Source organism: Cyrtonyx montezumae, unplaced genomic scaffold, assembly GCF_038088225.1.
Source record: "Cyrtonyx montezumae isolate F1298 unplaced genomic scaffold, pur_monq_1.0 scaffold_13, whole genome shotgun sequence".
In the NCBI taxonomy this organism is placed as follows: Eukaryota; Metazoa; Chordata; class Aves; order Galliformes; family Odontophoridae; genus Cyrtonyx; species Cyrtonyx montezumae.
Window position 1 is genome coordinate 24,936,081 of NW_027071859.1, and position 24,571 is coordinate 24,960,651.

The window sequence follows — 24,571 nt, forward strand, 5'->3', positions numbered from 1 at the left end:
TTATCCATCTTTTTTCCAACCTTTCACTGAAGTAACATATGGGGCTTGTCACTGGAATCATTTGGATATATAAATTCCTTATTAGTACTGTGAGTGCTAGGTAAAGATGACCACAGTGGAACATACCTTACAGAGATATGTAAGAACTGGGAGAGTTTCATTTAAATGAAGTCTATAGCTTTCTGAACAAAATTCTGATTAAAATTCTGACATAGATGAGATCAACTTTGTTGTTCCTCTGTGGTCAAATGAGTGGTCCATTCTAGCCTACAACTCAAAACCCAGGTTTTATCTTAGGTAAAAAAAGTCACCTGTGATATCATATTCCGTAATATTTGATGATTATCTATGAAAGGAAAAAGTTCTATTAAGTATCTTTAAATGTTACACTGATGTCCATGCTCATATTGCAATAATATGTACATATTATGTAAAATATATTGGCAATATATGTGAAAAAATGAGAACTTAAAATCATTAAGAAATTAATAGCATGAAGAATCGAGTTACTGTATTGATTACATCCAATAGAAGAGGATTTAAATGTGCTTAAGCAGAGAACCAGTTAAGGATAGGTCCTGAGGATAAGCCTCTGGCAAATAAATAAATTGTTGAGAAAGCATCTCTGAAATACAAGGCATTATGTGCTATGAAGTAGCCAATAAGAGGGGGCACGTTGTTTCTTTTTCTTCAGAAAAGAAGGGCAGTTATAAAGAAAAGAAAATTAGCTTCAGAATCTAGAAATAAAAATTCAGTTTTGTTTTTCACAATCATGAAAATTCAAAGAAGAAATGATAGCATTGGTAAAGTAGTTCTACTAAAGGAGAAAAACAAGCAACAGAAAACAAAAATAACCCAAATCTCAAAAACCATTACTTTGAAAACATCGGAGATTAATTGAAGATAAATGATTTGATACAATGTACAAAAAAACCTATTTTCTGGTATTTGTACAGAAAAATAATCTTCAGCAACAAAAATCAATGCTTACAAAGCAAACTGGACACTTAAAATTTCACTGTTCACCTATCACTTCCCTTCATATTTCTCCAGCAGCAGAAATTATCAGTGCATTCTCAGCATTCAATCTACGCACAGACCAATTTGCTTATCTAAGTTCATTATTCTTTAATAGTTTTGATGAGTTTTAGTGAGATGCTGTATTTGTATTTACATTTCTATTAATCTCCATCATCTAAAAAATCATTATTTCCATAGTGCTCCAAGTTATTAAAAAGAGAGGATTAGGTTCTTGGCCAAAAAAGTAGTATAACTTGGAAAATATTTTAGATTGAACTTTTATTCTTAAGAAACACCATTATTTATCCTGAACACTTGACCTCCAAGTAGAAAGGTACTTTAAGCGACATTTAAATTATCAAGTATTTATGAGATAAAGTAATGAATAAAATTAGTCACAAGAGGGAATATTATTTGCCCAACTTTCCTTCTACTTATCTGTGAAGGGATTAAAATTAAATTAATTCACTAAATATACTGCTCGGGTTTGTAGAATGAAATGGAAAATACGTAAACTGATATTCTGACTACCAAGATTTCAAAACATTCCTTGTTTAGAGGTTTCTGATTCATAGTTTTTAATTTCACAGTTCATAAATCAGAATCTCCTTTGATTCTCTTGGCTCAAACAAACTTTGCCAGATAGTGGTAGGACTAGGGGAATGTCTTTAAATTAAAAAAAAAAAAAAAAGGAGATTTAGATTAGATGTTAGGAAGAAACTATTTACACAGAAGGTGGTGAGATGCTGTCACAGACTGCCCAGAGAAGCTGTGGATGCTCCACCCCGTGAAGCATTTAAGGCCAGGTTGGATGGGGCCCTGAGCAGCCTGATCTGGTGGGTGGCAATCGTAGCTGTGGCAGGGGGTTGGAAATGTATGATCTTTACAATCCCTTCCAACTTAAACCATTCTGTGATTATCGTGTTTCTATTTTTTCACCTTATAAATTCAGATTTTGATCTAGGTATTGTTATTTCAAAAGGCTGATTGCCTCAACATCTTAACTATATTCTCAATTCAGCCTTTTTTCCCCCCCATTGACTTAACCAATTCACAATGAATACTGGACAACAGGGAGCAGATGTTATCTCATTAGGCATCAAGATACAGTGAAAATTAGGAAATATTAAATCTCATTTTATTACCATTTAATAAATACACATAAACTAGACTAAATATAGCACACTATATTTCTTCCCAAGTAACATCAGTGAGCTGGTAAAAAATCAGAAGTCATGCCATATATCAGTGCTCACATTTCATACACCCTAGTTTTGCTCTAGACACTTCAGGGGGGACTTCAAAGCCAAGACTAGAAGAGTAAATATTTTTAGCACCCTCTCAGCAGCCAGTTTAGAGATCCAACAAGTTCTTAAATCTTTTTTTGGTAATAAATCTTGTGTTGGTAATAAATACAAATCAAGCTTAGCCCTGTGCTTCAATAAGTGTCTTGCAGCTAATGCAAGTCCACTGATAACTTCTATGTGAGAGGCCCAGAAAATGAAAAGTGTGAAACTATTATATAACAAGCATCACAGAATCAGAGAATCACCAAGTTTGGAAAAGATCTACAAGATCATCCAGTCCAACCATTCACCTATCACCTATAGTTCTCACTAAATCATGTCCCTTAACACAATGTCTAAACATTCCTTAAACAACTCTAGGTTTGGTGACTCCACCACCTTCCTGGGCAGTCTATTCCAGCATCTGACCACTCTTTCCTAAATGTAGTATTTCCTAACATTCAGCCTCAATCTCCTCTGGCGTAAATTGAGGCCATTCCCTCTCGTCCTACCACTAGTTTCATGAGAGAAGAGGCTGACCCCCATTTCACAGCAACCTCCCTTCAGGTAGTTATAGAAAGCAATAAGGTCTCCCCTAAACCTCCTTCAGACTCAACAATCCCAGCTCTCTCAGCTGCTCCTCCTAAGACTTGTGCTGTAGACTCCTCACCAGCTTTGTTGCCCTTCTCTGAACACACCCCAGGGCCTCAATGTCTGTCTTGCAGTGAGGGCCCAAAACAGAACACAGTATGTAAGAATGTCTGCCTTACAGTATGAGCACACTTCTAATTAAGCAGCAGCCATTGCTGTTAATAAATTGTAGCTTACAAGTGTCAATTGAAGAACTGGTCAATTAAGCATGTTTCCATTAAATAGATTATACTGCATTTACATAGCACATGAAACAGCATTTGGATGATCCTTTCTCCTGTATGCTGTTATGTTAGAATCAAGGTCAAGGATAAGCACCTTTGAGATAAAAGTAGGAATTTACTATAAAAATGAAAATATATATATATTCAGGGAAGTATCCACAGATCAATGTACTATGAAAGAGATTTCTATCGCTTTCTACAGATTTTTTCTAAGAATTTTATTTATTATCTGCATATTTTACCAGCTCAGAAGCCCTAGGGAAAATCTGGGCTTTGTAGCATATTCTGAAGGGTAACAAATACAACATATTTTGCACCATATGGGTTAATCCAGGCCTTCACAAAAGCTATCAACAAATAAGTAAAGCACAAACTCCAGAGAGAGCATATGTTGCATTATGGCATGATTAGAAAGATCTTTTTCTGGCTAGAAAAATCAGAAAACATCTTCATCTCAAAACCAAGACAATCAATCCCCAAAAGCCCTACAGATAATTAGTGAAAATTTCAAATTGCAAACTTCATGAGAAAAATGGAGGCTGATGCAGCATCTAGACTGATTTTCTAATCTTTATGGTCAGGGTCAATTAAAAAAAGAAATACAAACCTGATGGACTCGTTTTAAAGAAAGAAGTTTTAATGATGACATCTACTGCATAATCAATTTATAAGGTGCTAGTTTTGTTGAAGTGATTGCCAACTGTGATCTGAGATAAAAAGTATATTTAATTTAACCAAGAATGTTATGATGTAATTATTATCAGTGCAGAAGTGATCGTTGATCCAGTAGAGCATCATAGACCAAGTCTGATATTGCTGCTGCAGCATCTCCTGTTTCTGCTATTCATGACACTTTATCAGTTTTTATTGATGCCAAATATCAGATAAAAAGAAGATAAATATTAAAGAGTTAACAAAGGTGGTTCTATAATGGCTGGAAAAAGGATTGTGGTAGAACATTCTGTACTGCTAGTAAGTTAACTTCATATTCACAACTAGAACAAATGTGTAAAATTTCCAGTGCTTGAGTCTTTTTAATATTTTCTTCTCTCTATGAGGCCCACAAAAATCTAACCTCTTTCAGATACTGTCCATATCAGGACTTTCACTGTTGCATTTTCAATTCACTTAAGGAAACAAAACCCAGACAAACAGACATAGATGTAGAATAGGCACAGTGATTTTCATTAAAAATAAAAGTTACTAAACAACCACACTATCTCACATATAACACAGGGCTTTGGGGCACTGCTCTGATGCAAATCCTGGCAAGACACTCGATTTTGCAGCCAACATTACAAACTAATTTGGGGTGATATCCTATCTGAAATTATCAAGCTATCCAAGATCTGTGATGAAAATCCCGTTTTCTTATTGCATCCAATTTTTTTTCAGTTGTTACAGATGAGTAGCCACAATACTCCATCATCATGAAATATTTATTTCAGCAACACTGCTATTTTACTTTCAGTACGAATGTTCTGGTGAACTATGAGAACTGCATTGAGAGCACTGCCTGACAGTAATATGCATGTTTATGTGCAAACATTAAAAGGTCTAACATTACTTTTGTTCAGACCAGCAATGATTTCTGTGGGATAAAGGAGGTAGTAAAATACTCTCCTGTAAGCAAAAAAGGAAGACATTGTCACTAATTTTACCCACCCTTCAACTTGTATTACACAATAATACTTTTATTTTCATTGTTTTCATTAAATTTGGCACTATAGAGGAACCACATTGTTTACAAATGGCTGCATTTAGTGAATTTGTCAAAAATCTATTACAGCACCACATTAAAGGTGCTCCAAACAATTAGGAATACTTAAACGATAAGAATGAAAAGTTTATGTAAACAAAATCATTGTCATACTTTTATTGTTATTACTATTATTACCTATGATTTTTCTTCTTAATTCTTAACATCTGCAGAACAAAGAATATCCTACCCTGTGCATATACACTGTGGTACAGTATTCAGCACCTCCTACAAAACCATTCTGGCTTTGCCAACTTCCCAGAAACTGTTATTTCAAACTTAACTTACTTAACTCACTGAAAGTCAGTTCTGTGATGATTAAATCATGTTTGCAAAGCACTAGACAACGATTGAATAAGCTACTGCAATGTTTCACCAAAGTTACTTTAATTTTTATTCTGCCTTATTATACCACAGTTGATTAAACTAAATGTTAAATTTCATGAAACAAAATAGTGAATATTTCAAGAATGATTATATCAGATCTAATCATCAACAAATTATTTTTGTTAACAGAAAACATATAAAGCAATGGGTACTTTCCAGTACAGAATATACTTTTGCTTAACTCCAGCACATGTGAAGATGCACTTCATGAAATCCAGATAATGCAACTTCTAATCAAATCCTTCTGATGTTTGTACCATTAAGATTTTGATTTCTAAAAACCCTTCAAAATCTATTTCTAGTCCATTAGAGGGGCTAGACTGATTGCCAATAACTACTCACTACATATCCCAAATACTATTAATGTTGTGCATTCCTTCTCTTTCAACAGCAAAAATCAGTCTGCCTCATCTTACCTGAACTATCCTTAACATTCATCATTCTCCACAAATGAAATACCTGCTTAGGCACACTGGAAATAGGTGTGGGGATGTTTTTACACACAGCCATTGACATGCAGTGTAGTTTGAGAATTCAAGTTCTTTTCTTCTCAGTGGAGTTGGGGAAAAATATCACAAAATAGGTGCATTTGCACTGTGGTAGTTAATTCAGCCCTGAGTTTCAAGTATTACTACATCAGTTAGTTACATTTTAATTATTGAAAATTTAGATTTTTCCTGGACTTCATGAGTGTCTTGGACTTACTGTGCAGTAGCTTTTCTGCTTGAACATTAATTTTAGTTATGATATACAATAGCAATGAAAATAAATTTATTTCCTATTAGCACATCACTGGTGTGATTAGTAGCACCCAATTATTTAAAATATCATCTCCCAGGATGTGTTGCATTGTACACTGCCATAAAATGATTTCACTGCACACATTCATGCTTAACTAATGAGATACAACAGCACTGGAATTTACTTCCTGTCCAACTTAAACAATCTCTGACGCAATTATAACCAAAGACAAAAGTGACATTCAACACTTACCTAATCTGCACTTTATGCCACTGTCCGTCATCCACTCTAGCAGTAGTTGCTATGTTTTTGACTTCTTCTGCTTTACCACATGAAAACTGGTACTACAGAGTGAGAAAAATATTTAAATTTCTATTTAAATATTTATATTTAATTAAATATTAAAATTATTTATTAAAAATAATAAATGGCTTCATGAAAACCTGAAGGATGTCACACATATCAAGAAAATGCTTTTTTAAGGATATGGATTAGGAAGTCTATCATATCAGAAATAAACAAGTACAGAAAAATGTTTGCTAGCCTGCAAGAAAATGCTTTCATCTTTGTGTATTGTACAATGAGAATGTATTATTATGGGCTTGATTTGCAAAGAAGTTGACCATCTGCAACTCAGCCAAAATTAACACTGACCATGGGTAAATTTTACTTACCATTTTATGGCCTCCTTATACTTCCAAACACGTAATGTAGCATGTAAGCTTGAGCATTTAGGAGCACCATTTAATTTCCTATACTAATGTGAACAAGCACTTGATTTCATGGTTTATCTACTTGTAATTGTAGCTTGATTGTGAGCTTAGAAACAATTGTTCATTGGGCTTTAAATCTACGTTTAATTGAACAGTTTTGTGAATGATTAAGTGAATTCAATTAGTTTTAACATGGCACACTGGGAACTCTGAATAGATTTTTGTCAATTAAAGCACTTTCATATTTTATGATGCTTATGATATGTTAGAAAAATATTTTTCTGCATCATTACTTTACTATGAACAAGTAAGATGGACTTAAATTCATCTACATTTTCTAAACCTTGGATAATATTCTGTCCAAAGTAGCATTGTTTATTCCAGAATAAAATAGTCATTATATAATAAAACACAATAAATAACAATATAATAAACTAAAGTAAAGGCTATTTTTTATTATTTTCCCTTTTACCTGCAGTTTATATACCTTTTTAGAATAATCATGTTCTTTAAAACAGGAAGATCAATAAGATAAAAATACATGTTTCACGATGCTTGAAGAACACTCATTTCTCTATGTTTGCAAAAGAATATAATGGCTTTCAGAAATATTTAATAGTAAAAAGGAAGATCAGTTATGAGAAAAGACACCATTTTTTTAATATCATAAATTTTCTTACACCACTTCACAAATACAAAATTTTATCTTCCTCAGAAAAAATGACTTGTTGAAGTTAATGTTATACTGGAACATACACCCCACTCCTTAACATGTATGTACAAATGTACTTCTATTTATTTTTTTCAAGTCAAGCAAATAGTTTTTTTTTTCTTTTTTTAAATTCTTTGGAGCTATCAATTAGCACAATAAATCAAGTAAAAGATTACTTATACCCATGTAGTAAGAAAGATTTGCTCTCTTCCCTTACACAGTAATTTATTATTTTTTTAATGCCAAAATTCATTCAGTTCCACAGCTTTTTTTTCCGTACAACCATTTTAATGAACAAATGAGAAGGTTAAATAGGTTTAGTCTTTGTATGTAAGAAGGAATACCTAGAAAAATCTAATTACTATTTTTTGTCTTAAAATATTACATTTTATAAGAAAATTTCCCCTTGTAATTACTACAACTTCTAATCAAGAATCACCTCTTATGAGACATATACTCACATCCCATGAGACGTGATTATATGAAAAAATTGACTTAAAAATACTAAACAATCTCAAGAATCTCTATAGCACAAATGACTTTCTATAGCAAAAATAAATAAATAAATAAATAATGAATAAATAAAATTATTACAGATCCCAAATTTTACTTCCTTCACCTTTAGCAGAATATTTTGATGCCTTACCTGTAAGATGCCATGTCTGATGAAAAGCTGAATTAAGAACTTTCCTATTGTTTCCGGGCTCTTTTCAACATACAGGAGGAGTCCATCAGGTTTATAGGTCTTAAAATCCAAGTGGATAAAATTTTGCATGTTTAAATGCAAGCCTTGAAATTCCAGGTAAGAATCACCGTAATATCGAGCATAACTGAAATCTGTAAAGGGAATTTTGAGGGATATAATAAAAGGGTACATTTTTTCCTCTTTATCCACTGCATTCTTATTCTGCCAATAGTAACAAAGGTAAAGGATACTCTTTTACATCTATCAAATCAATAGATAAGAATCTGAAAAATGATATTACTTTTATTCTTTCAAAGACTAATGCTGATGATTTATAAAACCGGACAGAAAGATTTATAATAACCTGCCAATTAGAATCAATACCTGAAAGGAAAGGCTCTGAAGCTGATAGCACTTGGAACATATCTAGCAGCAAAGAAACACCTTTTCAAGGAAAACTCTGGCTCTTGCCTATGTCAAGAGTAGTCTTCACAGTTAGGAATTCAGTTTTTGGTGAAAGAATCAGGGAGTTTGAGAATTTACAGAAACCAAATGATGTTTTCTGTCTTCCTGTTTCTTTTCCCTCCTCCTTCCATTTTTCTCTTTCTTTCATAATGTCTTATTTTTTTTTCTTCCTTTCATCCTCCCTCCCTTTCAATGTCACATCACGTGTTTCTACAAGAACCGTATTCAACATGCACACACATTCATGCAGAAATGTACACATCCATGCACTTTGCTTTGTACTTCCTGATATTTACTCTGACTCCTCAATCAGTATGTCTATCTGCTCTTAAGAAATTAAGAATGTGTTCAGTTGTCTCATTTCAATACAACTATAACATCCTGAATTTTTCACAAGCAAGAATAAGCCTCACTTGAAGAATCACACAGATTACAATTACTTGTTCAACCAACTTTATGCTACAAATAAATTTAAAGAAATATGAACAACTTACCCATCCTGCTAAAAGAAGTCAGTAAAATAGTATGAATCTAGGTACAATACAGCACTCAGTAAGTGAATTTTGCTATTTTGCTTGTCTAATAATTCACTGAATTGTTAACAGTGACTGTGAGATATCTGAAAACCACAAATCCCATTTATGTTTTCTAAAATAGGCTAAATTTCATTTACTTATTTATTTTTAACAATGATTCTGACAGCAATTATATTCTTACAAGTTTAAATTGTGAATATCAATGATACTGGAACAAATTACGCACTGCCAATATTGCTGTCCTGTATACTGCTTTAAAGTTATGCTGATTTTTGTGTATTTTCAGAAAGCTATTTATAAATTTGTATTCCAAGTCACTGTAGTCATATCCTTAACAAAGCTCTTAAAAAACACCAAGAAGAACTGAAAAAGAAATAGCAATAAACCACTGAAACATGTACACTACAACCCTGTAAAAGAAGTAAAAAAAACCATTCAAGCAATACCATTTGAAGATCAGTGATGTAAAAAGGATGTGCTTATAATTTTACATGTATGTAATCTTTAAATTTCTGTTTTGAAAAACTAGCCTTTATCTGTAAACTTCAGGAAACTCAAAAAGAAATACAAAATTGATCAGATAATTTCCTCTATTTTACAGATAGGATTATTTTTCTAAAAAAAAAGAGTAGACTGCTTTGAAGAATTACCTCCAATCCCCACCCCTATTTTGCTTGCCTTCTCAATTTCTAAATCATTCCCTCATTCCGTTTGCTCTAAACTGCCTCTGTGCGTGGTTTTGCTCCATCTATGACACTGACATAGGTTGGTGACAACACCACTCAGCTATCCATATATTCCTGAGATTTTGATATCTAATTTGCTTGACTCCACTTAGGAGACTAGCTGGATGAAGGATAGGACAGGAAAGTTGCATGAAGAACGTCTTTTTTGCAGTCCCATTCCTTTACCTTCTCTGTTCCTTGTTGTTTTTTTTTGTTTTTTGTTTGTTTTTGTACATTATTCAGCATATTATTAAGGAAATTTGTGCAAGCAGGTCAAAGTGATGTATTTCCTCTGATGCTGTGCTGACACAAGGCATCTGATCACCTAGAAAGTAAAATCTGTATAGTGTGCAAGTGGTGTCTACCTTTAGCTTTCTGTGATAATTACAGTAAGCACACAGTAATAAAAAAAATTATACTTTATTCTCCTCAATGTTCACATCTGTTTATCTCCCTAAGATCACAAACAACGTTGCCTTGCAAAGTAATGCATTCCATTATTCAATGAACTTAGTGACAGTTGGCTTTCTACTGGAAATACATTTTATCCTGCAACAAAGGAAGCCTTTTAAAGGAAACAGTTTAGTAGTTAAATTGTTGAAACAGGGCTTTGTGGCCATAAAAACAGAAAGAGTTAACGACAGAAAGCCTGAAATGTGTTTTGCAGACTCCAGTTTCTTTCTGAAACCAATCAAATGTGCTACTTGAATCACAACCGGCTCCATACCTTCATATAACAGCTATAAACAAAATCTGCGCCTGAGGTTTTACCTATAAGGAGTCTTACATTGTTTTTAACAATGCATAATTTCCTTTCATAGAACATAAGCTTATAATCCTTCTACCACACTTATAAATGCAGCTTATTCATTTGACCTCCAGAGTTGTCTTCGTAGAATGGTATTTGTCCTAAAGCAGAGGAGGGCTCATCAACTCAATCCTTTCAAAGAAGGAAAAAAATATAATAAAATACTGTTTCAATTTATTTCTTTCACTCTGAATATCTAACACTCGCTTTCCTAAGAAACAGGAAAGCCCTTTGGCCTACAAAATCCTTTCAGCCGTAGCTTGTTCCCCTGCGTACATACAGTTCTCCCCTTGAATTCATATTAATTTCAGAATGTTAAAAGGTTTGAGACCTAACCATGCAGTAAGCATCTACACAGGCACTTCTGCAGCCCAGTCGACTGGCAACCTTCATTAATTCTTGCCAGTATCTACTGGATTTCCTCAGTTCCACTGAGCTTTGGCTGACTAAGCTTCAGAACCAAGGGCTTCAAATTTAAAACCTGAGCTAGACAAGTGTAAATCTTTTTCTTTTTTTTAAGGCGGTAAAAGATGATCAAAAATTTTAATATGCTCATTAGCCTGTCCTCATGGGTTATGGAGCTTCTGTCTCTGGATATTTCTCTTCCTAATGCATCCTCTACTGCTTATAAGGATTCAGTTAAATTCAGTTATCAGGATTCCAATAAATGTTTTTCTTTCTACTGCTGTTTTGTAATGTTTCATGTTGAACACCTGGTAAAGCCATTGCTTCTTCCCTTTTTATAGACACATCTTCTACATCATTTACTGTTCTTTTAATTAGGAATATCTTCCAGCAAGCGAAGAGAAGGCATAATTACCTGTCAGAAGGACTCATGAAAAATATAAACAATTCTCTATTTGGAAATTTTATCTATTTTTGGTAAAGAATAAAAGATCTTTTCAGAACAGCATATAACCATTGCCATAAAAAAGCTATTTTCACTGAAAATTAGGGAATGATAAGTGACAAAAATTTTTGGAAAAGGTGAAATGAAAACATTAGCAACAACTGCTTCACTGGACTAGATATAGAATCACATAGCCCCAAAGCCACATTCCAACAGCTGCCCCATAGCCAGTGCCTGTGTAAAGAGCAACACCTCTGCGATAGCCTGTTAGCTTTCAGCAGATGAAGCCTTTAGGCAGCTGACTCACAGTCCCTGGCATTTGTAAGTGCTTTTAACCAACTCAGTATCTGCTGGAAAGGTAATTGGCTGGATGAAATACAGGAGATTTCCAGACAATCTCTTGATGCAGGTGACTGGTTAACCAGCTAGGAGAGATGTTGTGTGAGATGCTGTGCAACACACCATCAAGGGAAGACTGTTGGATAATGTAAAGGTCAAGGGCAGCCTTAGCTGCAATGACTAGGAGACCGTGGAATTTAAGATCTTAAATGAAGCCAGATAAACAGCAACCCTGGTCTCTGAGGAACAGGTTTTAAACTCACTAGGGGTCTGTTTGGCAGAACCCCATTAGAAAATGCTCTTGAGTGCAAAGTGGCTCAGGAGAACTGACTAATCTTAAAGGACAGCATTCTCAGAGCTCAGGAAAGGAAATGCGCAGAGGTGGAAGCAGAGGTAGGCTGCTTGGAAGGAATATGAGATAAATACAGGGAGACAGAAAGAGCGAAGCTGGAGTTAAAACTACCAAAATGTGTGAAGGATAACAAGAAAGGCTTCTGTTTGATACACTGGTGGCAAAATGAATACTGTGTGTGTCCATTGGCCGGCGTGACCTGGTGAAAACCAACACAAGCTGATATACACAGTTTGCCTTATTAGTTACTGGTTCTCCCACCTTCCAGATCCCTTCTATCTTGGTTTGCAGAGTCAAACCACTTGGACACATCCAACTCTGTGTAATGAGCTGACATCTATCCATAGGTGTGGAAGGAAGTGGATGATGTCATCACAAGATGGCTCTCTTCCATCTCTGAGAGGTCGTGGCAGACAGCAGAACCCCCTGGTGTCTAGAAAAAGGAGTCAGCCATACCACAGTCCCTGGCAAAGTAGCTTTGAAGAGCTCTGTTATATCCTAACTTGTGAAAGACAAGATGGCAACTGGGAAGAACCAGCATGGGCTTACCAGGGCCAAATCATGACTGAACCTCATTGCTTGGTATGATAAGAAGGACAAATGCCTTGAAGTCATTCTTCCTGCCAAAGCACTGCAAGTGCGTCAGTACAGCACTGTAAGCAACTGTCGTTATACATAAGGTAGAATTTCCTGGGTCTAGCAAGAATCAATATCCTGTAAACTGTGGCAAAATAAACTGATTTGCAGGATATAAACTGTTTTGCAGATCGTGAAACTATTGATAACAGAAAGATTGACAACGTCGTAAAGTGAATTTAATTCAACAAAACAACACTGGTACAGGACAGACAAGCACCTCAACCACTGACACTTACATGAAGAAAAGAGCAGTTCAAAGAAGTGCAGATGCCAAGTCAGGTAAAACATTATTATATTTAGTTAGCGCTCATATCTATTTCAATATAAAAAGTAGTTATCCACAGCATTCTTCTAATTTACAAAAACACCAGCAAAATGTTTAAGTTCAACAAATATTTCAGTGAATGTATTCCTCGAGATATTAGCACTGGTAATTTTGCAGTGACCTTGAAAGTAATTTTTTTATTCTTAATTTATAAAGATGTCTTCAGTCATCTAATTAGAATGGCACAAGGAAAACTCAGTCATAATACTCTGCAATGAAACTGTGCCTAAGTTTATTTCATCACTTTCTGAGGACAATGGAAAATAAACAAAAGGTAGATTTTACCAGTATTAATCTATCTGGAAGTTGAACATTAAAAAAAGGAAGGGGGAGGTATTTATAACAAACGTCTCTTAGAGCTAAGGCTGCTTAGTGGGACTTCCTTTCCTAATTGAAATGTATGTCTTCAATAAAATAATTCTAATATTATATAATACATATTATTATATGACATGGTGTCTATGCCTGTGGTAAGGGGGCTGGAACTAGATGATCTTTAAAGGTACTTCTGAACCCAAAGTAGTCTATGATTTTATTAGTCGTTCTGTGATTCTACGCTCTGGGGAAGGTTTTCAAATGACTGACTATTCTCAATAATAGTTAAATATTTTATTAAAACTACAGTGTATTTGAGTTTTTCACTTAATAATTCTAAATAATTTCAATCATTAAACAACTATTTGCACCTGCTTCATTCAACTGACAGTTCTGCTGCACCTACATCACATTTTATACTGAGAAGGGAAAGGCCGAGGCCTCCAGTACAGCGAAAATGTGGAGCTGTTGGAGAGGGTCCAGAGGAGGGCCATGAAGATGATCACAGGGCTAGAGCATCTCCCCTACAAAGACAGGCTGAAGGAGCTGGGATTGTGATGCTGTCTGCTGCCTGATTCTCCTGGACACACCGTCAGTTGCCTACTGTTCACCTGCCTGCTGCCTAAGGCCAGCCATTCTGCCACCGTCGCCCCCTGTGCCCTTTCTCCTACAGTGACCTTGGACCATCAGAGCAGTACAGACAGGTCTGGATCCTTGGTGGTATCCCTGCTTGACATAATTCTTGCTTTTTTTCCTATGTTTCCTATCACCCGCCTTCCCTTCCCTACCACCCTAATTCATAATAATCACTGGCCTTTCCAATCCCCATCACTATTATTGATAATAACCGGGTCAGATGACATTTGACCTGCCTTGAGTCTCAGTCTCACTCCGGGTATATCAAACAATTTCCCCTCTCACTCTTATAGACAGAGTGAAATATGGTGCATGGAAAAAATGAGGGGGATGATGCATACTTCCTACCTCTTTTAAAGCCTCCTATCTCATGTGGCCTATGTAAGTTGCAGTGTTTTTTCTTTACTCTTCATTTGTTGAATGTACCTCAGCTTCCATTTTCTTCACATTTCTATGTTTTAATCTCAAAAAGTTGTATTTCTTTGAGGTTTTACACTTAATGAGTCACATTAATCATTCTGTTTTGCATTCTAAGGTGAGATCAATCATTCCAGTGAGTCCAGTAGAGGACATCCACACCAAAATCCATTTATTCTATATTCCCTTAAATACAGTAACTTTATATTTGCATACAGTATTTCAGAAGTTTATTGTATTTGAAAATAAGTCTCATACCTTCCCTATGTTGTCTTTAGTCTTTTCAGCTGGAATACCTTCAAGACAGAACAGAGCAATGATTTTCAACCAGTATTTCTATTTCTAGATGCAATGCTACTTCACTGTGCCATGCCTTACCTTCAGTTCCATATAATGTACTCTCAGATACAGTGAGCCTGTGTTTTACCCTGTCAGAGAAACCTGTGCTGCATGACTAGCAGAGAATTATAGTTATGTTTTTCTCTCAAAGTTGAAATGCTCTCTAATGTGGCGTGCTAGACAACAATAAAATGTGGTTAACATCCAGAACTGTTGCCAGTGCAGCCTATAAGCAGCTTTCAAGCAAAGAAAAACAACAGTTATGAAAAAACCCTCCTTACTGCTCTTTTGTCATGCTTACAGAGAACTAGCAGATATGAGTAGACTGCAAAATTCTTCTGAAAGCAAAACATGGCTGTTTTAGAGCTCCTGTCTCTTATAGCATCTGTCCTTGAAGCCTAAGCATGCATAGATATACACAATAAGTCAGCTGCCTTAAACATATGGAAATTCAGACCCTAAAAGCCATGAAGTTCCTTCCTTTTTCCTGCAATTACTGTATAATTTCTCTTTTCATAGGCACACATCAGTTGCTGATCCATCTGTTGAATAACTCCTTCAGGTTGAAAAGCCAGACTGTGATTTACATGAAAACCCATACCTTTACTGGCTGTTTGTAGTGAGAACAGCACTTACCCTTCCTGCTAACTCCATAAAGGAATAATTGCCTGAATTTGCTTTTATTTTCAGTTCTCACTCCCATTCTGTTCAAGAGTTATAAAATACAGTCAGGAAAAAAAAATCTATACAAAAAAGATTTTCCTACATAATACATCTCTCAAATACACTAACACTTTCAGAAGTGTAACTTAGATAAGTCTATTACAAAATAAATGGAAATCAGACGTACTTTTCTCCTCCTCACAACTATAACAATTTGGAGACCTCTATCTCCTGTGCCTTTATTGATGAAATCAGAAAATTGGCAAATTTGGAATACTTTTAAGATGATATTCATGAAAAATACTCAGTTTTAAGTTTTAAAATTAAGCTCTCGGTTTCTGGTGACTTCTAATTCAGTTTTCATGGATGACTGTATTCTGAAAGCCAAACCGATGGCCATTTATTGGTGCCCAGTCTCAGCACTTTGAATTAAACTTTCTTTCGGAATCGTTTAGCAGAGCTAAATAATGGATATAAGTGACAATGCTGGAGCAATTATTAACTACACCATGTATCTTGAAATAAGTTATTTGCATTTACACTAATTATATATATGCTTCTTTCAATACCTTAAAATTCAAGATTTATTAGCAGTTCAAACAACAACAAAAATATCATTAGAATAACCATAGTTGTAAGGGCCCCATTAGGTTCATCAAATCCAAAGTTAATTTAAGATTTCTGGATTTCTCCCAGCCTTTCCCTTATAGTGGCTGAACTTGAAGAACTCTATGTTCGTGTAAGGTGACTATTTTTCACCTGCTGTTACTTGCCTGTGAGCAACACTTAAATTGCCAGTTTACCTATCTACTTTGAGGTGTCAGTAATTTCTCTTCCTCTTTTGCACTCAAACATCTATCAGGGCCCAATATAATAACTTTTCCTAGGTTCAGGAAAGTATTGCTCAGGTGTTTTGCCAAAGAATCTTTCAGTATATTCCACTGATGTTGAAATTAGACTGACAGAAATGTCTTCTCTAAAAGTAAGACTGCTAAAAGATTGCTACACAAGACATGTCAACTGGAACTTGGAAATCTTCAGTTTTCTTATCTTCACTTTTAACACAGAGTGTCATATTAAATACTTCTGCTTCCGTTACTGATAAATGAATTGCATCAATAATTCAACCTGGAAATGAAAGTACGTGACATAATGGAAAAAAATCTGACACTAAAAAAAGGATCAGAACAAGATATATGTAATGCAGCTTATCTAAATTCAAGGTTTACAAGAATGAGAGCATAATAACAACAGAGGCATTGACTCTACAGGGATCTAATGATAAAGCTCTTAAAATAGCTACAGGTGGAGGTAAGCATGAAAATCCTGGAAGTTTCAAGTATTTCTGCTTTAGTTTTGTAATTTGAACACTCACTTATAAAAAGTGATGAGAAATATTTCTCTGTCTACCAATAAACATTTCTAGAAAATAATAGTTCAAAGGCAGCAATAGCCAAGAATTCTATATACTTTATACGTACTGGAGTACAATGTCAGATGTTGTCATATGTTTTCTTAATTGCAAACATAAAACAATGAATAAGTTAGTTGATTGCTGTACATACAAAAGTCATTTGCTTATATGTGTTCATACATGCATCACCCACCAAGAACTGAGACAGGGCTGAATCCTCAGCACTCCCTGAACTGAGTGAAAGGAGGAGCAAATTATTATAATAGCAGCCTATTTAGATTATACAAGGCACCTGGAATGTAATTAGTGGAGGAATTTAACTTTACAATTATTATTCAATCACAAATAGTTCCTAAAATGGCATTTTGTTTAATGCTCAAGTGTGGATTTTGATGTCAAGCACACTGCATTTCTAGATCTATTAATTATTAACTGAGATCTTCATGACTGTTGTCTGCCAGAGACTTCCTGAAGGAGATTTTCCAACAAGTTACTAGCCCTACAGATAGTGGAGAGAGGTATTAAGTTTTACTGCTATCAGCAGGTGTGTAGAAGATTCTCTCAGTGAAGGTATAAAATCTGGAATAACTCAGCCGCATACAGTTCCATTTCAGCTAAACCTCGTGTTGTTTCTTTCCTTTTAGATGCACCATGAGGGACAGAGAGAGGATCAAGTATTACAGCAGGAATCAGCAGCAGCTCCTACCTTGAGGATAACAGGGCTTGCTTTCAGCAGAACTTCACAAGCTCTGCTAAAATCTTTCCCCCCTTTTCCTCCTTCTACAAAGTGCTGGCAGCTGGTGCACAGCCGCCACCAAGCCCTGTGCTGCTGCTTACGTGCTGACAGTCCCACAGCCAGAAGGCACTACAGCCACTGCAGGGAGAGCAGTAGAGCTATCCATAAGCTATCCGAGCCTCTTTGTTTTTCCTACTCATAAACCTACTTGCTATTTTCAGTCTCCTACAATTAAACTCTGAACAAATAGAACTGAACCCATTTTAATATTTTAGCAGCTCTTGGATAGACTTCAATTAATGTTAATAGTCACTGCAAGAAATATACAAAAGATGGCTTGGAAAATGTCTTTTATAGTATTGCAGGTTAATCCAGAAGGCAATTCTCTCATTATTCAGAATAAATAATATAGATCAGAATAGGACAGTAACCAAAATCTTGCATAGTGCCGTAAGGACAGCACACCAAATGCACAAAATTTTCATTCTATAATACAAAAATAATGAGGTAAGCAACAATTCCCTCTCACACAATAGCAGAACAATCACTTAAGCAACATTATTTTCTGACTAAAAGTCAACATTATTTTCTGACTGAAAAAACCCAACAAAGAAACATTGTGAAATCCAGAATAAAACCAGATTTATATCTGCTCAAATCCACTGGGGGGAAGGGATGGATTTTTTTTTTCTTTCTATAATGAAGCAAAAATAAATAATTACTGTGATGGAGTTTAGACATGGACAGTATTAACAGCAGTGCCCTACCAAGCTGTCTTTTACAAAAAAAGGCTGATGTTATTGATCCTAATAAGAGGGTACTCTGAATCAATTTGCCCCACCTACTGGTGAAGTGACTATCTCACATACACAACTGAGTTTAGTCTGTTATATAGCCTGCTTTTCTTTTCCCCAAACCAGTTTGCAGTGCAAAGAGGCTGTCATACAAAAGAAATATTAAAGCACTTAAAGTGTGGAGAGCCTTATTCCTCCTTCCCTCATTAACCTATGTTAAGTAGCAGATGCCTGCAGGCTGTCTTGTATGCATGCATTTTATCCCCACTTAACTTGTGAGCTCCAAAGAAGACCCACATGCATGCAAAACACTGACAAAAATCACTTGGTGAATGTTAAAAGTCCTTAATCATTCACAGTATTTACTCAATGATGCGCAGTAATGGAGGTATAAGATGGATGAACACATCACATTCTGTTTCATTTTCTAAGTTGCAGTAGTAGATCCTACTAATGTAACAAGTACTAACAAAACAAATGCTGCCACGAATATTTAAGAATTTAAGTAGGGAAGAAATCACTAATAACACTACTGACCAACGCCACACCACATAAAAGTCAGTGCGTGTTTTGAAGGTCACAGAAATGAACTAGGAATAAAAATAGGATCAATAAATTTGGTGGATATAATTTATGACAAATAACCTCTTAGAGAAAACCAAAACTAGAAACATAAAATACGTGATACATAACATAGATAGCCAAAGGGGTGCCAGACCTCTTGCTTCGTAAGCAAACTAGTCACTTGCAATGTGTAAGTACAAAATTCTTATTTGATAGCTTTTTAACATGGGAACTGATAGCTCAAGGGTAGCAGAAGATGCAAAATTACAGTGCACTTTGAGTAACTTATTTCAAAATATACATTGAATGTAATTTATTTGCTGAAAAATTTAAGTTCACAGTTGGAGTTACAGATTAAGCACTGCAGAATTATTTCCCCTGTGGATGAGAACTCTTAGTGCCAAAAAAAGCCAACAAAAAAATCCTTCCTAGAGATGTTCTGTAGCAAGGATTTTGCATGAATCGTGAAGATTAAAGTGTGCAGACACAGGACATCTTTCAGAATAATTACGTGTAACAAATTTGTCTCCCGTAACAAAGCAAACTCATGTTGCTTCACAGTCAATGTATTTGTTTGTATTATGCTAGACTGTAGTGCCCTTAGTTTAAGTGCCCATTGGAATATGAAAATAAATAAATATATATATATATATGATGGTTGGGATAGAGAGTTTCTAAAAAAGTATTCAGGGAAAGCTTCCCACTTTTGATTATAAAATAAACAGAAAGCTAACTGCAAACCTAACTGCAGGGGCTTGCCTGAATGAGATAAGTGGCTTAAAAAATACTGGCTAGCAAGCATTCACAGCTGTAAAACAATGAACAGTCACCTGCACACCCTCATTTCTGAAGGAAAAAAAATAATTTCAAATAAGTAAAGGTGTTTGCTATCAAGATAATGCAGACAATTAAAATAACAAGATCAGGAAATTTTGCTTCTGAAGAAATTATGTGAAATATAACATTTGATCATGTTACAGAGAAACACATATGGAAACATTTTCCAATTGGAAGATCTGAGGACAATAAGAAAAGCTGGAAACATTGGTTACATTTAGAATAGATCCAAAGACATCAATGAAGCAAAAATATACTAGTAGAGATAATACAATCACATACATTTATGTATGCCATGTAATCTTGGAAGATATTGTAACTCAGATATGTGAGCAGGAGAGAGAGAAAGACAGAAAACAATCCTAGCTAGCAAAGGAGAGAGCAGAGAGGAAAAACCAGGAGTAGGAGGCAGAATCAGCGAAGTCACTAATGCAAGCTGAGAGGAAGGTAAGTGTTAAGAGCTTCACTCTAAAGAAGATTATGGATGGCATTTCTGAAATTGTGAAAAAGACAAGACGGGATTATCTGTGATCAGAACTCAGGTGGAAGCTTATGCAAAGTGGTAATACCATCTGGCAACCTGCAACAGCAGGAGAATTAATTTAGCATGTAGAGGTCCTTGCCAGCTTTCTGCTCGTGTTTGCAGTAGCTCTTCTCACATTCATGGAACAGCGTAGACTCTTCCACAGCTATGAGGAAACCATAATCAGCTTTCACTTACAAAGCATATCTACCCAGATCCTCCGCAACTTTAACAAAACGATGTCTTTCAATTACTAGTTTATCACTAAGTTCCCTCGGGGTATGGAAGGTTATTTTACAGAAAACAAAAAAGGAAAACAAACATTTAAGTCAAGTCATCCTGAAGGAAAGCATGGGCTCAGAATGTTAGTATCAATTAATGAGATCACTTGTTCTTTGGATGGGTTATCTAATTTATCCATAAAAAAGCTGGGTAATAACTGTATATCACATTGTCTTCCTGCGCAAGGGAGAGGAGTGCCCAGTGGGAACTTCAACCCTGCCCCAAGGCAAGCTCTTTCAAAGAACAGAAACACTGCTGTTTCTCCTGCAGATCATAGACAACAACTTTGTATCAGTACTGACACATGGGAATTCATAATGTCACCATGGAAGGAGTGTTGCCCAAGAAGACATAGGTTTTTTATTTTGTTTTACAAGTCTCAGTAGTAGCTGGGTCACTACAATTGCCAGCCTGGCTTAGAAAGAGCTCCTTCATACTGGGAGCTTGAATGGGCCAGATGCCTATAATTTTAAGTCACATATTTCCTAGTAAGTCTGGCCACTTCTAGGAAAAATACAGGGTATCAGGGTAAGCTGGTTACAGAGGGATAAAGTTTCAACTTTATACTTATTCCTTAGAAGTTTTTATATCACTTTCCATCTTTGATTGCTTATATTACTGTTTTTATCTACTTAATATCTTATAAATAGTATATTTTCTGTATCTTGTGCATACTTTACAAAGGACGTGCGTTTATCTTCCAATAAAAAGAAGTACTATTTGTAAGGAAGGTGAATGCAAATGCCAACTTATCTGCTTCTGACAACTCTCTATTTAATGAGATGTAAGCATGAAGATAGAAATATTCAAAGAACTTAAGGGAAAATTGAGGTACAAATTTAGACTTCACATAGGTGCTGGAAATAGACACACTTTACAGCCAGGCCCATCCAGAAATATGTTTTCATAGCTGTGCAATTTTCTGCCCAAACAGGCAATATGACAAGTGCTTCCATCTGAGTGTTTACCTATCCTATACAGAACACCATTTGGAAAAATAAAAAAGTAAAAAGATGAATCCTGACACGCTTAAATACCACACATGATTTTAGATAAACACCAGATCTCTTTGTTTTGGTCAAAACAAGAAAAACAGCTGCAAAAATAGACCACTGAATTATATTTTATTTCTTTAGAAAGTTATATATATATATATCTGCTGATAATTTCTAAAGATGGAAAGAAGACATTTATGCCAAAATAAAGTTGAAAAAAAAATCTTGAATATGATGACATTTCCTTTATCCAACTCTGTTTCAAACTCTCTCCAAGATCCAAATGTGGCTCATTAAAAATGTTTTCTAAGCCACAGAAATGCAAGCAATTTGAAATAGACATTTGCAGATAAAATACACAACCAAAAAATGGCTGCTTATTATAAATATTATTGAGACAATTTTCACCAAAACAATTCTTCTGAAAATTTTCTGATTAAAGACAAATCAGGTTTCTTGTTATCAGTGGTTATGACATGAAAGAAACAACATAGTTGTAGTATTTTTCATAACATGAGGAGCTCATGCTGTGCATGCTTTTAGGGGAACAGACAAGAATGAAAACCAGGAAGAGCTTGAAATACAGAGGCTTTCTCCTGAAAATTTGCATTAGTAAATGGCAGTTCAGAGTGAAATCTATAGCACAGCACTGTTCAAAGCTTGTATTACTTACAGTGGTCTTTCTGGACTCTTAAGAGAGATATTGAAATCAGTGATTATCACCATTGTTAACATCATTCATGGTCATCTTCATTTTCCTTGCACAGGTCATACACTGCTATCCATCCATAAGATGAGAAACTTACAGACAAGGAAGGCATGTTATATAAAATTTCAGGTTAAGAAATAACATCTACACTAAACTTTCCCAATTCCTATGTACCTAACAGGACAAAGAAACACTGGGAGAGCACTCACAAAACAGAAGAACAAAAGATCATTCTATTTATCGGGACATTGATAAGATCTAGACTACCTCCAAATTACTGTTTTCAACTGAATATATTCAAATGATTTGACACCCAACTGGTCGAGAAAGTCACAAATTCATCTTATGTCTTTCAAATGTTCTAATTTGGGGATTTACCTGAAATTAAAATCCTAGTATTATCAGTGGTTAGTATTTATAACTATATTCTCAAGAATAAGAAAGCCCTATGACTTAATGACCTTCCTCAGCATCATTGTGAAAGCTTTCTCTCCTCCATCAGTACAAGTTTTATCAGCTGACAGCTCTGATATTTACAATGAGTGTTGAAAATGTCCGATGAGGGAGAATCAGCTTTCTGATATCCAGAGGATGAGTTAGAACAGCATTCAAACTGGCCAGCACGCTGAACCTTGTGTGCAGCTTTAAGTTCTCATGACTTAAATCCTGCTCCCTTATTGAACCCCTAAATCAGACTCTGTCCATAAGATCATAGAGCAAAGCCTTTTCCTGAAGGAAGGAGCAGCAGTTTCTTCTCCTATACAGACAGTAAGCATATTAAATATGTGACAACAATTCACACATACACACATTACTGCCAAGGAAGTGACATAAATATTACAAAACCCCTCTGCTTGAAGAGGTTTAACCCTCAGCTCTCATCTTCTTAGGAATATTATTGATCATATTCATTTCTGCATAATGCTGTTCTGCAGAAGTGAGTGTAAAACCCACTGGGACAGAGATCAGCAGGAATAAGTCCAATACTTCTGGCTACAGCCTAGTGCAAAGGGTTGTAACCTCAGAGGAATTACATATTGTAACAGGATTTTGACTGCATTACTTCAACCATAGCACAGATATGAAGAACAGAATTTAGGTCATCTTTCACAGTACGGAAGTATACATTGTTAAAAAAAATGCAACTTTTTCTTTTTATTTTTTTTTTCCAAATGGTGGCTGTGAAAATAATTATGGGAATAAAGAAGACGACATACATTTGGAAGTGAAGTTTGGGAAAAGTATGCACATATGGCATTGCGTGTCACTTGCTATGCCTAGAAAAGCATGAACTAAAAAAGGTAACACAGCCTTAATGGGTTGAGCCTCTTATTTAGTCTGAATAAGGTACAATCAGATGTACTATATGAGAGATAATTGAAAGCCATGTAAAAAATAGATATCTGAAAATTCAGTTTGCCAAATAATTAGTGTTCTGCCTTTTTTTTTTTAACAGAATTTAGGAAGTTACTAACAGGACCATCTCCACTGGAGTGATCACAACCAAATCCCTATATTGTGACTTTCTGCCACCCTAAAATGGGATCAAGAACTATGCAGTACTTGGGAAATTAAGTGTTTTTGAACAATATTCCCAAGCCTGCACAGAAAGTAGGAAGCTATCTAACACTACATAATAGAACTGTGGAAGGCAGCAGCTAGGATTCTGACCCCTCCTCAGCTGCAGGCATCTGATGAAGGATCACACGCAGGGCTGTCCGCTTGGACGCTGAAGGCCACAACTGTCTGCTGCATGTTGACATATACAATTGTACTTTCAAAGAACTAAACAGGAATCATTATTTTCCTTTACAGTGCTGCCAGAAAGGTGATAGCAGTGCTGCTGTTCATCTGTTATGCTACAATGCAATTATTACACCGTTCAGCCGCAGGAGACCCAGGTTCAATTTTTTTCTTTGTCTAGGACTTAATGCCTGTATCTTCTACGTATTGGCAAATGTTCCAGCTACCAAATAGAAAGCTAGCTCAGAGGGTATTTCATCCCCAAAAGTGGCAAAATTCATGAAAAACATAAATGATGAGGAAAGAATAGAATCTCTAGCCTTAGATGAGAGCACTTCTTATAGAACAGAAGACACAGGATGATTCGGATTTGCTTTATGGAGGCTG

General features: G+C 35.4%; 1 protein-coding gene across 1 annotated transcript in view; it reads right to left on the reverse strand.

Moving 5' to 3' along the window:
• EYS (eyes shut homolog) overlaps positions 1 to 24,571 on the reverse strand; it is a 718,119-nt gene that overhangs the window by 252,336 nt on the left and 441,212 nt on the right. Inside the window, exons 32-33 of the mRNA XM_065730862.1 lie at positions 8,140 to 8,330; positions 6,321 to 6,412 (exon numbers count right to left, since the gene is read on the reverse strand). Coding sequence (XP_065586934.1) covers positions 6,321 to 6,412; positions 8,140 to 8,330 — 283 coding nt within the window. The remainder of the gene's footprint in view (positions 1 to 6,320; positions 6,413 to 8,139; positions 8,331 to 24,571) is intronic.